Consider the following 12,809-nt stretch of genomic DNA (forward strand, 5'->3'; position numbering starts at 1 on the left):
AAAACTCCACCACAATACTCGTCCTGTTTAGTCTTCCGAACCACGGTTCACAAAAAAGAAGGATGGTACTGTTACCATCAAATTTGCCAAAGAAAAAGAAGATTCCACTTCTTCATTCCCCTCTTTTCCAACTATTCTATGCTTTACTCCGTGCCCTGCTGAAACGGTTAGCATGGAATACCCATATCCTAAAAAATTTGTCTATTCTTCAAGGGCTTGATCTGCTTTTTTAGCTTTCTATTCTTCAAGGAGCTTGATTTTCCTTTTTAGCTTCTCTATCTCTAGTGTTTGATCCTCCAAATAATGGTGTGGGATCTGCCGGCTTTCAAGCAGATAGAGCCTTTTTGGAAAAATCTTCAAGCATTTTCCTTATCAAAGTTGTAGACTACTCTACCCCGTTCAACTCGAGTAGATACCTTGTCGAGTGCAACATTCTGGGCTAATGCATTTTCAGTCCGCCAGTTTAAAATAGCGCCTGCTGGAGTCGGACCTTTTCTTCTACCATGGACATCAACATCGTGAGGAGTAGGTACTTTAGGCACATGATGGTTTCTTTGTTGTGGGTCCGAAAATTTTTCCAACGGGGGAAATCGAAGAGTAGCAGAACCGGACTAAGATCTTATGGGCTGAAGTGGAGGGAATTCTTCAGGTTGGAACATACAAATGCTTGGTAAAACAGGAGGTGGTGTTGTTTTAGGGGTACATGTATATGGCTTTGGAAGATCAATTGGGCAAAGATGGGTTTTTCTTTATCCATTTCTAGATTGGTTTGTAAAAAGGAGAGGTAACAGGTTTCTTCGGTGGTGGTGGAGGAGATGCTGGTTCATTTGGTGCACGGGGTGATGGGACCGAGATATGAGGAGGTTCGGGTGTACCATACTAACGAAGGTTAAATTTGTTATAAGTGTATTATTTTAGATATTTTATTGTCAAAAAATTAATTTGGAACAAATTTGTTATAGATATACTAGTTTGCTATTTTCAGTGGTATTAACCCTAGACAAATTACTTTCGAACAAAATGTCTTTTCTACCTTTTTAATTTTGTCGAAATCTTTTCTAGCTTTAAATATTGAAAAAATAGACATTTTTTTTTATATATATGAGGAAAGTGATTAATTTTCGAAAATGAAGCTTCAACATCAATGTCCAACAACTGTTTGGTTTGGTTTTAACAGCAGATTATATTTTCAAAACGAAAAAGAAAAAAAAATTTGTCTTTATTATTATTTTTATTACTTTTTTTAAAAATAGGATTTTTGGATGGTAACGAAATTTGCTTATATCAGCAAACGAAATAGTCCTCCTAAGTCCAATGGGCTCAAACGAAGAGAGAGAGCCCAGACCTCGTCGTCGTCTCTTGTTCTGCAAGGGAGAGCTCTCTCTCTCTTCGCTGCAGATGGAGATCGCCATTACCAGCCCCGGCGAGAACCGTCGATCCCTGCAAGTTCTTCAGCTCTCTCTCTCGCCGCTCGGCGAATGCTATCACTAAGCTGACGCTTCTCAGGCGTTTCTCCGCACCGTTTTTGGTTAGGTAAGCTGTCGTCTCTACTCGCGCGGCTTCCGTCGTTTCTTGCATTCCTTTTGGCGAACCCTAGCTTCGACTTGCCAATTCGTCGTTGTTGCCTTGATTTTTAGTTCAAACGCGGAGGTTAGTGTTGTCGAATGGCGTGATTGGTGTTCTTTTGCGCTTAATACAGAAGAACTGAGTGAGCGCCCCCCCCCTCCCCGCGGCTTTTCCCTGTTCATTGTCCGACTCGTGTCTTAAATGGAAATCATTTGTTGACTTTGCTTTGTCATGATGTGCAAGCTCTGTGATATAGGACTTTAGAGTGTTTTGCTGGGGCTGATATATTTGAATTTTTAGTTTTTAGAGGCGTCTGACGTGCTTGATGAAGGATTTTCAAGAATCGAATGTTCCTCTGTCAATATTTGAAGAAGTGTTGGGGATACTTTTTTAGCTGGCAAAGGTTTCTTATACTGTTTGTTGGTTGAATTACATTGGAAGTACCTCTTGCGGAGGTACTAAACTTCAATGACGCTTAAAGTTGATTAATTGCGAGTTGGACCCTATTAGTAATCTGCCTTTTTTCAGGTTGTCTCGTCTTGCTGTGCATTAGCATATCGAAGTTTCATCTTTGGTTGCAAGATGGATGAAAATAGGAAAAATTTCTTCAGGAAACATTCCAGTCCCCTATTTAAGAGAAAAGGGGTTGGCAGCAAGAAAGGAAGATTTAATAATTCTGGCCATGAGCAATCTTTTGGGAGCGATGACGCTGCTGACACTGTCTACCGCATACTTTGTCCGTCGAGAAAAATCGGTGGTGTTATAGGCAAAGGTGGCGGCATAATTAAAACCCTCAGAGAAGAGACCCAAGCAAAAATTACTGTCTCTGATTCAGTTCCTGGTTCAGATGAGCGAGTAATAACTCTCTATAGTTTGTCTGCTGGAATGTCAAAGGGCCGAAATGATGAAAATTCGGCTGAGGGAGACATGGAAATACATTGTGCTGCCCAGGATGCGCTACTGAAGGTGCATAACAGAATTGTTGAGGAAGATCTTTTTGGAGGAATGACTTTTGATGATGAGACTGACACGACTTCAGTTACGGCACGACTTCTAGTGCCAAACAATATGGTTGGCTGTGTGCTAGGCAAACGGGGTGATGTAATTCAAAGATTGCGAAGCGAAACCGGCGCAACAATTCGCGTTCTTTCTCCTGAACATCTCCCTACCTGTGCTATGAGTACCGATGAATTGGTGCAGGTAAGATTTCTTACGTCCATTTTGTGCCCTTCTCAGTGTGCTTGCGGTGCTTGAGATTATCACGTTTGCTTTCCGAATAGTGCATTAAACGTTAACTGCCTAGATGAGAAATTTGACCGAGTAATTATTGGGACCTGAGGTTCTGGGAAATGTTGAAATTGTAAATATACCATAGATCGTGGATTAGGTTTTTTGTCTTGGGCGAACTTTCTTGACTTTAAACAAAATGCACATAGTTTGTTGGCTTGTCTTTTGGGGATGGAATTATTGATGATGGACAAAGTGGAATCCTCGATCGTATAAGGTCAAATGGAGATAACTGAACTGAAGTTAGCCAGATGACTTATGGATGCTTGAGAAAAGGCATGTACGACACCTGGCACCTGTTGCAAGCTGTTCATTTTGCCCAACTGCATGATATTCATGACATGATCAATGCAGCTTGAATTGGAACTCAAATCCATCATCTATGCTATGTTGATGTTGTCTTTTGCCCTCAAGGAATTTAAGAGTAGTTGAAGATGAACATTGCTCATTCACAAAAAACGAGGGTTTTTTTATTGCCATAGTTAGTATATTGAAGAGCTAACTGTCTGCCGCTGTTAGTGGCCTAGTGGACCTTATATGTAGATGCTTTTCACTACATTAATTTTTCTTCTGCTTGTATCTGTTATCTTCAGTTGTTTATATATGTATCATTCATCAACTTTTTCACCAATAATGAAAAGTTTGAATCTGAGCTATGTTGAAATAAAACAGCATATATAACCTGAAAATTGATCTGCAAAATTAGAGGAACAGGTCAGGGCTGATTTCTGGAAGGATCCCTCGACAAAAGTAAATGAGAGAATCAAGTTAACAATACACTACTGATTTGGTGTTTATTCAGATTATATTTTTCGGCATGAGGTACTTTTATTTAACCAAATTGGACTTGTTGGGATGTACTTTTTCTGTGCTGAATTGCTTGCAATTTCTTATCAATTCCGCCGTAGTATTTATTGCAACTTCTTTTAAATTGTAATCCCAGAAGGTGTAATGCAGATATCTGGTAAACCTGATGTGGTGAAGAGAGCTCTCCATGAAATCTCCACTCTACTGCACCGAAATCCTCGAAAGGGTGAACCACCGTTGAATATGCCTATGCCTCCTAGGGGCCAAAGTTTCCCTCCAAGTGCTCCCATGCCAAATATGCTTCCCCCCAGAAACCCGATGTGGTCCCACCATGCCTCGGATCCCTATGATATGCCGCCACCAATGCCTTGGTCTGGCGAGTATGGAAACCAGCCTCCTCGCTTTACATCAGGTGGTTTTAATGGTGTTTCCCCTAGACATGCAATGGAAGTTTCTGCTGAGTTTTCAATGAAGATTTTATGCTCTGTTGCAAGAATTGGAGGAGTAATTGGTAAAGGAGGGTATAATGTGAAACAGTTACAAAAGGAAACTGGAGCAAGTATTCATGTTGAAGAAGCATTGACAGAGTCAGAGGAGCGAGTCATTCGTGTCTCTGCTGTTGAGGTATGCACTGAACTCCTCCTGCAATGGCAGCCCTCGTGTTATATCTCTTCAAATATCAAATGGAGATGTAAAAAAAAGCCTATGATATTTAGCCACGCAGCGGCTTGTTTTCTTATATTGGTGTGGTGCAGATTTTTAGCTAGCAATGTACTTCTGAATCATTGTAATGGAGTTGTTTCAGGTTCTTGCGGATCCCAGATCACAGACCATCGAGGCAATTCTTCAGCTTCAGGATAAAGTGAGTGAATTTTCTGAAAAGGGTACCATGACGACTAGACTTCTTGTTCCTTCAAGTAAGGTTGGATGTATCCTTGGACAAGGAGGCCATGTTATCAACGAGATGAGGAGGCGAACTCAGGCAGATATTCGTGTTTTTTCAAAGGATGATAAGCCCGAGTGTGCAACTGAAGATGAAGAACTGGTTCAGGTGATTATGGTTACTTAATGCAGTGATAGTATTGTCCTTTTTCTCTATTTTGTTAAGGTAAAGGGTGTAGTAATTAAACCTCGCATGTGAATTTAACCTGATTCATGCTTTTGATGCTTTAGGTATCAGGAAGTTTTGGTGTTGCTAAAGATGTTTTGGCAGAGATCTCTTCGAGACTTAGAGTGAGGACACTGCGGGATGAAAATGCTGGAGGTAAAGCGGATTCCATAGGAACTCCTCAAGGATTTGCTTCTGGAGGAAGCTTACGTGCCAGAAGGCTTCCACTCTCTGGATCTGTTGGTGCTGGCAGCTCTTATGAATATGAAGATTTCAAGGTAATGTCATGTTTCTGCCTATTTTCCTGTATGAATTTCTTCTTTTACTGGCTGATAGATGGTGTGCTATAGCCTATATCCTATTCTTTGTGCCAGGCCGTTGCAGCAATGTATATTTGCTCTAAAGTCTCCCATCTCCCATTGGCAATGTAAATTGGCATTAAAACTGTCTTATTGTTAATGCAAATTCTTGCTGCCAATGTACATTTTGCTCTAAAAGCTCCTATTCACAATGAAAATTAGCATAAAAGTTTTGAGCAGCACTGATGATGTCCAATCTTTTACAACAATGATAGTGCTGGGAAGAAGCTGATTTGTCATCTCATTATCTATATAAAATATTTTGCATAACCGTACCATGATTCCGTGAAGCTGTATCATGACATCTCATAATCTTTTTTAAGGAAGATAATGGAAAAACATTTGTCTTGGCTTCTCTGGGGTTCATAGGATAGCAAAGTCATGCATGATATGAGCTACATAGTCAGTTGATGATGTGTCGGAGGAGATATGTTTTTGCAAAAAAGGATAATATTAATGTTTCCTGTTCTAATCTTATTTGAAGGGTGGTCAACCTGAATATGAACCACTTGATTATCTGGGACCACGAACTGCTGCTGTTGGGTAATACCTATGGTTCTCCTTCATTATTAAAATACCTAAAAGCTACCTGCAGGTTCCTTGATTAATTTTTTTTTTCTTTGAGCCCTAGATACCACACTGTCAGCAGCAATTTGGAGACTAGAATTTCTAGCAATATGGTAGGTCCTGGTGTTGGAGGCAGCAAGATTGCAAATTTTGGTGAGGTAGGTTTTCTACATCTTGTGTTTTGTGCGAGGCATGGGTAAATTGATGCTGCAAGGATGAAGCTACGCACATGAACAAGATTGTCTCCCTTTGTGTAGAGCATGTCAAAATGGTCCACTCAAGTTGTGGGTCTTGCTTGGTGTCAGTTGGCAATCTTTCCTGGATACTAATTGGCTTGAAATCCTTGATTCGAGGACGCATAATCTCTTCTGAATCTTCCTTAATCAGGGCTTAATTTTCCAGAACCAAATTTAATTTGGACCTTTCCACACTGTTGCTAAAATAAGGTGTAAGAATCTAATATTAGACATACCGTGGGAAGAGTTTCTTGCAAATAAAACTGAGTTTGTTGGTAAATGGGGGTTTCAAGCTTGGAGAGAGGTTCTTGAATCTCATATCTTTGAAGGATATGTGGGTAGAAGAGATGCAGTGTAGCAGAAGAATCCAAATCACCTAGATATAGGGATAGAACTTATAGTGGGGGCTCGGAAATTGGCACCGAGCCTGTGAAATGTTTCACTTTGTTGCTGTGTGAATATCATAATTTGGGAATAATTAAACTATTCATTGCTAAACCAGACCGATGCAGCCATAGCTCTCAAGTTGTCTTTCCTGTTTCAATAAGTTCTCTATTTCCCGTAAACTGGATGTTAGAAATAATTCTATCTAATTCTAGAAGTTGCAATTAGTATTTCATGCCCTTGTAGAAGAATATAGCATTGTTATTTTTGGTTTCGGGATAAAGAAGTTTGTTGTCAGAGGATGAGAGGATTAGAAGTGGTGTGGCTGTTTTTTTAGTGTGAAAGAGTTTGGCACTCTAATTTGGCCATAAAGTTATAGTAGAGAGAGAAACATGACTGAATTTAACAGAAAAAATATAATAGAAACATCATTTCAAGTGTGTTACTGAGTTCTGAAATTGGAAATTGAATTCCACCCAGGAACTGAGCCCAGATGTGAAAGTCTTTGCTATTCCCAGTTTGGCTTTTGAGGTGAAAGTCTTTGCTATTCCCAGTTTGGCTTTTGAGGTGTATTGAGTCAATATAGAGCCATATACTCAAATTTCAACAAGTCAAATACATAGATTATATCATCCTTCTGATGACATTATTATGTATTGAAAATGTCTTCCAGCTTAACATCTCGAGACCCCAAGAAACAGTCCTTACCGTTTGCAACAAGGGGCCAATTTTACTTTCTTGCAATTTTACTGACATGTGAGCTGCAATCTACTGATGAACCACTTCAAATTGACTATGAGTAGATCAAGTTCTGGGGCTCTTAGAAATATTTTGCAAAATTAATCAAATAGTTTAAATTTTTGTGTTTTCTATATTTATGCGTGAGTTTCAAGAATGTAATGACTATTGTTTGGTTTTGTTTTGATCACGAGTTATCTTTTAGTGTGTTATCTATTCAAACTTTTTATGTGAAATGACAGTTTAGTATCTTGACTTTGATATTCAGGTCCTTGGAGGTAGCATGAAACTTCAGGATATGCAATATGGTGGTCCACAGTCTGCTCGGGAGAGTCGTGGATCTAATCCTCACTTCCATTCCTTTACGAGGTCTGGTGGGCAAAGCATGACTAGTCAACAAAGTGCCTATCAGAGCACGGTTGCTCATCACGGCTCTTACCAGAGTATTAGGGATCAACCGGGCATATATCCTCCACAAAGCCCATATAGCCAGCAAGAGGCCTCATCTTTCATTGGTGCACCCCTAGGTGACTATGGCTACCAGAATATAAGGGCTCAAGAAGGCTCCTTTCGGTACTGACATCAGTTCGAACATTTTTGTATATTAATTTTAGTTCTTCTCACAATGGTCGGCATCATTTCGGCAATCTGACAGTTATAAATAGAGGTCACTGTTCACTGAATGGGATTAAGCTTAGATAGAGAGGTAGATCTTATGTTGGGCTGTGGCAGATTGTTCACCCGTTTCTGTTGCTGAACTTGAAAAGGCTGTTTCCAAATAGTTGGGTTCTTGTATTGTTGGATTGTGTAAATTCTCAATTGTCTTAAAAAATGGGGGTAAGTGAGTTGAATGGCAACTAGGTGAGTTAATGTGTAACATTGTAGGTTTCATAGAGATTTTTCCAATTTGTGGCAAAAAGTTCGATTGGAATGAGCAATTATTGATTGTGTTTTTATATGTTCATGTCATCTTACTTGCATGTGTCACGGGCTAACACTTGGGGGTCGATCTTTGCGGCAACTTGGGCTTTCTTTATATCGTTGGAATGCCTAAAGCTAAGCCTATTCTTGATGATTCACCCAGTACGCTTAAGCTAAGCTTATTCTTGATGATTCATTCGGATCACGTGGAGAGAGTTCTAGAGAGGGGAATGCTTTTGTATCCTTTCTTGTGGATATGAATGATCAAATAAAAAGGAGGACAATCTTTTGTATAGTAGAGAGCCTCGGATTACAATGGTCGATTTATATTTGATCCGATGGCTAAGATTGTATCTTCCATCTATCTAACCACCGATAATAAATAGAAAGGCTCTAGAATAAGGGACAATTACTGTTTCGCCCGTATCTGGAAATATGCTAGAAGATGGTAGAAAACCCTAGTCAAATCCTAGAGGTTCAAGACACAACAAGTCTTGGGGTTCTTCTCGGCGATATGATCGACCAGTCTAATCAGGAAAACCTCGGCCTGTTACACATGCATAAGCAAACGTTGTCACTCCAGCCTTGAGGGGCCTTCCTTTGTGAAATTGCCCGGACGAGAACCTTATTGATTTTTGAACGTATCTAACCCTTTCCGTGCTTAGGCTAAATTACCCGACTACTTGAGCTTTGTTTCGTCTTGCAACTAAAATTTGACCCTGGATCAAAATGAAAGGTTGACCATTAACTCAAAATGCTCGATAGGATCACCCATCTTCTCGATGTGTCCAGGACATTAGGTTTTTTTTTTTGGTCGAAATTCAGGACTTAAGTTTAACTATGGGAGAATCAACTTGACTTCACCCGAGTCAAGGTATAAGAGTGGTGTTCAGACCTTTTACCCTTCTCCAGAAATGACTCGTTCTTCAAGACATTAAGCGAAAGGTGAATTCAACTTGGATTCAGGCAAGGAATTCTTCCCCTGCCCGTTTAGATGAGCAAGAACTCTCCTCGAGGGAGAATTTGTCGAAATCATAATCGATTTACGGCCATTGATCATCAAATAACACCCTATTAGTCCAGTCCGGCTAAAACTCGGAATACGACCTCCACGAAATGAAATCCTTCATGAAAGTTGTATGATTTTTTCCAGCATGATCCGCACATTGCGTGAGTGAAATCACACGAGCAGTGTTGCAGTGGCCGATGCCAAAATTGTGTCCAAGCCAGTGCCGACACGTCGCATCCAATCTTGCTCAACTTTCCTGTGCGTGGGCGCGAGGGGAAAATAGCACTTTTTAGCCACACGTTCCTTTTTTTTCCTCAGCCGTTGACGTTAGCCTTGGTTTGTGACGATTCACCATTTGGTACAGCGAAAGTACAATATCAATGCACAGGTAACGTCAAGTCATAGGTTGACTTCCATACCATATTCACCACTTTGAAGTGCCCCCGGGGTGGATAAGCCTTCGTGAGAGGCAAATTATTTTCTCTAGACTAAGTTAATCAATCACTGCTGTACAGAAATCATGCGGGTCCGTTCCGATCTTCGGTGGACTTGTCGATTTCAAATCTCAGAGCGTCTAAACTTTATACACGTGAGTAATGATGGAATGAAATTATAAACGAGATAAGAAGTGCTTCATCGTATTTTCTTCCAAGATATCATTGTGAGAGTTTCCGTGAACCACCAGAAAGGGCATAAATGTTCGAGCAAAGTAGGATAAGCGGGGGCATGAAAAGCAAGTCTATTGAAATACTTTTCATCGATAGATATATCCTAGCACGCAGAGACATGATGACTTGCGCCTTTACCGAGGTCCTAGAGGCCTTGTGAATTCGTGTGGCGGTTTATCAATTTCGTCTTTTGATTGCGAGGGGTACAATACGAGACAATGCGAGTCATACCATTTTGGACTGAGTTTACCATACTAGATCGGCTTAAGCACTTCTAAACTTACCAAAAAGGGGAACAAACGGAAAAGGAGGAGTAACATGGTTATCTCTTCATCCTCCACACGAAAGAAGTGCTTCGCCCACTTGGCAACTTGGCTTTAGGGCTTATATGGTGGTCTTTCCTGTGCACAATTTCCTTCTGGGCCTTTGTCCTCATCATCTCTCATTCCATGTCCTCGATCGCGTGGGGAAGAAAAAAAATACAGTCTGTCCCTCTCTCTCTCTCTCTCTGCCCATAAATGCAATTCTGTGGCGCTTTGATAATTATAGCCACTGTCATTTCGAGAGACACACGGATATCTTGTCACATTGCAACCACAACAAGGACATCATTCCAATACTTGGTTGACAACATGAAATTTCCTAGTTGCAGTACTTGGGTGATGTTCCCATTTCTGAAGTCTCCCTTGTGTCCATAGGACTGATGGGCGTTTCCCATTGTCCACCACCTTCCATGGACCTCTCATTTGGTACCATGCATAGTAGTATGGAGTGTGAGGATTTGATGCCAATCACAACGAAGTAAATTGTAAAAGCGAGAAAGAGAAATTGACATAAAGTTTATTCTGGTTTACCCTTAAACTAAAGCTATGTCCAGCAGAGAATTTCGCTATAATTAACACTTCGTAGCTCTCGTTATGGCAATCAATTACAACCGAAAAAAGAGTATATATATTAGTAGTTATTCACAGGCCCAAACATGGAGGCTACCTTTGGTAAGGTTTTTGGGAAAAACCTTTGGAGTAATACAAAAGACTTTCGGTGAAAGGAATTTTTTTTTTTCTAAATTCAAACGGTGTTTGGTAAAGTGTAATTAAAAATACATTGGGAAGCAATTTTAATTTTAATGTTGTTTGAAAAAGCTGCACTTGTGAGCGACTTTTGTTATTTTCTTTATAAAAAAAAAACCCAAACCCTCGTCGGTGAGCTAGATTTGGCACCGGCCCGGCCTCGCTGAAGTCTCACGACCTTGGTCGACGGTCGCTTGGATTCGCACAACCTAGATAAGGTTGGCTAGGGCTAGATTTGGCTTGCCAGCAGCTAGATCTAGCCTCGCCGACAACTGACCCTTCGTAGGTGACTTCGTGCAAGTTGAGGGCATTTCCGAAATTATGAAAGTTTGGCAAGGGCAAAATTGGAATGAAAGAAGTGCATTGGCATATAAATGCTCAAAGCCCAAAATTCCTTCGTACCAAGCTTTTAGAAATGCAATTGCATCTTTCTAATGCCAAACACCATTTGCGTGAAGCCAAAATCATGTAAAGCCCCAAAATGTTTTGGCAAAGCGCCCAACGCAACAATATAATCCCCTGTACTTGGAAGGGTCTTATGAATACATTGGGTATATAGTCTTCATGTCCAACCAACATACAAATATAGGTAACTCGATACAGTTCACACCCCGATGATTACCACATAACAACAAAGGAGGAGTAGGGTTTTGGGCATTACCAGAGTGATTTCTAAGTTCCAGAAATGATGAAACCCGTTTCTGGGAAGGACGATCTAGGTTCGTGGTTTAACCGTACTCACTCGGACTATGTTCATCAAGGTTAATCCGCGTCACATCAATCCTAGACTAATATGAATGTCAACACCTTATTAAATGGCGTTTTTCTACAGAAAATATAGACATTTGGAATATACACAAATTTAAGATCATTGGCAATGTTGAAAATATGTCTCGAGTTTGAGCCAAAAAATAAACCATTCCAAATTTGAAAAGATTTCATAGGAGAGTCGGTTTCCTATTTGAGCAGTACCAAATTTGAGTAGGTCTCCAAGTTTGGATCCATCTCTCTTCTATCTATATGTGTGTGTGAAAAAATTCCAACGACAGTTTGTGCTCATGAATTACATATTTAAAACCGTGAAAATCTTGTTTTAAGATTTTGTGTAATTCTTTTTTGAGATTGAGAGATTGTTTTGTAGGAAATTGAAAGGGCTAAACATGGTGTAAGATGTTGAGTGTAATTGGAGGTTGAGAAACTCTGAGAGTGTTTGAGTTACTCAAGTTTGGTTATAATCTCCCATGTATTGTTTGACCTATAGTGAAATTCTTTACTGGTCTTCTTGTTAATGTAGGTCACACCTATCGAACCACATAAATTTGGTATCTGACTTATATGCTCGTTTTGTCAATTTTATTGTTCGATCGCTTTCTTTTCGGAACATGACATTTGTTGTTGGGTCCACTAAGAATACCAACTACATGTGTTGGAGCAATAAGAGCCCGCCATACGAGGAGTCATGGATGGCCATCAATGTTTCGTTGGATAAACATCACATGTATGAAACTCCAAAACAAACTCAAATTTCATCAAGTGGTGAGATTGCTGCAGGATGCATATAAAAGTGCACAGGGGCAGTGGAATGATCGGTCGACGCGCATCATACAAAAAACCCCACATACTTACCGTTCCTCGAGAATGTTTTCTGCATTGATCTATACGTGGATATAATAATGTGAGAGGGCCCGGCGGCCCTCGCCCAGGGCGAGGCCCGGCTTAACAGGATCTCAAGTACTGACATGGTCTGCTTGGGTCGGATTTGGGTCGATCTGTTGGATCCATTCCGGAACCGCTGGATCGGCATGGCGGACGCCTATCTACACAGGTCGATTTCCGGCATGGTTTTGGAAGCAATGGACAATAGTTTGGTCACCAAGTCAAATAGAATCTGGCTGAAATGGGGGGCGGGGGGTGGGGGAGGTCAGCATGCACTCAGCCGCCGACTCCCAATGGACTTTCACCGACGGAAGGAGATTGCTGTAAGTTGCGGAAATCAACTTCGATCGACGCTTCAAGTGCATTTTTCTAATCAAGATGAACGATAATCTTCTTAAGGGAAAGCTCATGATTGATATGATATTAGATATAC

General features: G+C 40.5%; 1 protein-coding gene across 3 annotated transcripts; it reads left to right on the forward strand.

Annotated features, from left to right (window-relative positions):
* Window positions 1-1,334: 1,334 nt before the first annotated feature.
* On the forward strand, window positions 1,335-8,006 carry LOC115739928 (KH domain-containing protein HEN4-like). 3 transcript variants are annotated; one of them, XM_030673247.1, is made up of 8 exons: window positions 1,335-1,533; window positions 2,095-2,766; window positions 3,811-4,284; window positions 4,466-4,711; window positions 4,834-5,046; window positions 5,612-5,670; window positions 5,753-5,852; window positions 7,321-8,006. In XM_030673247.1, exons 2-8 carry the CDS (start codon window positions 2,149-2,151, stop codon window positions 7,630-7,632), a joined length of 2,022 nt encoding a protein of 673 aa, XP_030529107.1. In that variant the 5' UTR covers window positions 1,335-1,533; window positions 2,095-2,148; the 3' UTR covers window positions 7,633-8,006. The 3 variants fall into 3 exon arrangements, with proteins under 3 accessions (XP_030529107.1, XP_030529117.1, XP_048130553.1); XM_030673257.1 differs by having other exon boundaries at window positions 5,759-5,852; XM_048274596.1 differs by having other exon boundaries at window positions 2,149-2,766.
* The last annotated feature ends 4,803 nt before the right edge of the window (window positions 8,007-12,809 follow it).

The sequence above is a fragment of the Rhodamnia argentea genome, chromosome 2 (genome assembly GCF_020921035.1).
Source record: "Rhodamnia argentea isolate NSW1041297 chromosome 2, ASM2092103v1, whole genome shotgun sequence".
NCBI lineage: Eukaryota > Viridiplantae > Streptophyta > Magnoliopsida > Myrtales > Myrtaceae > Rhodamnia > Rhodamnia argentea.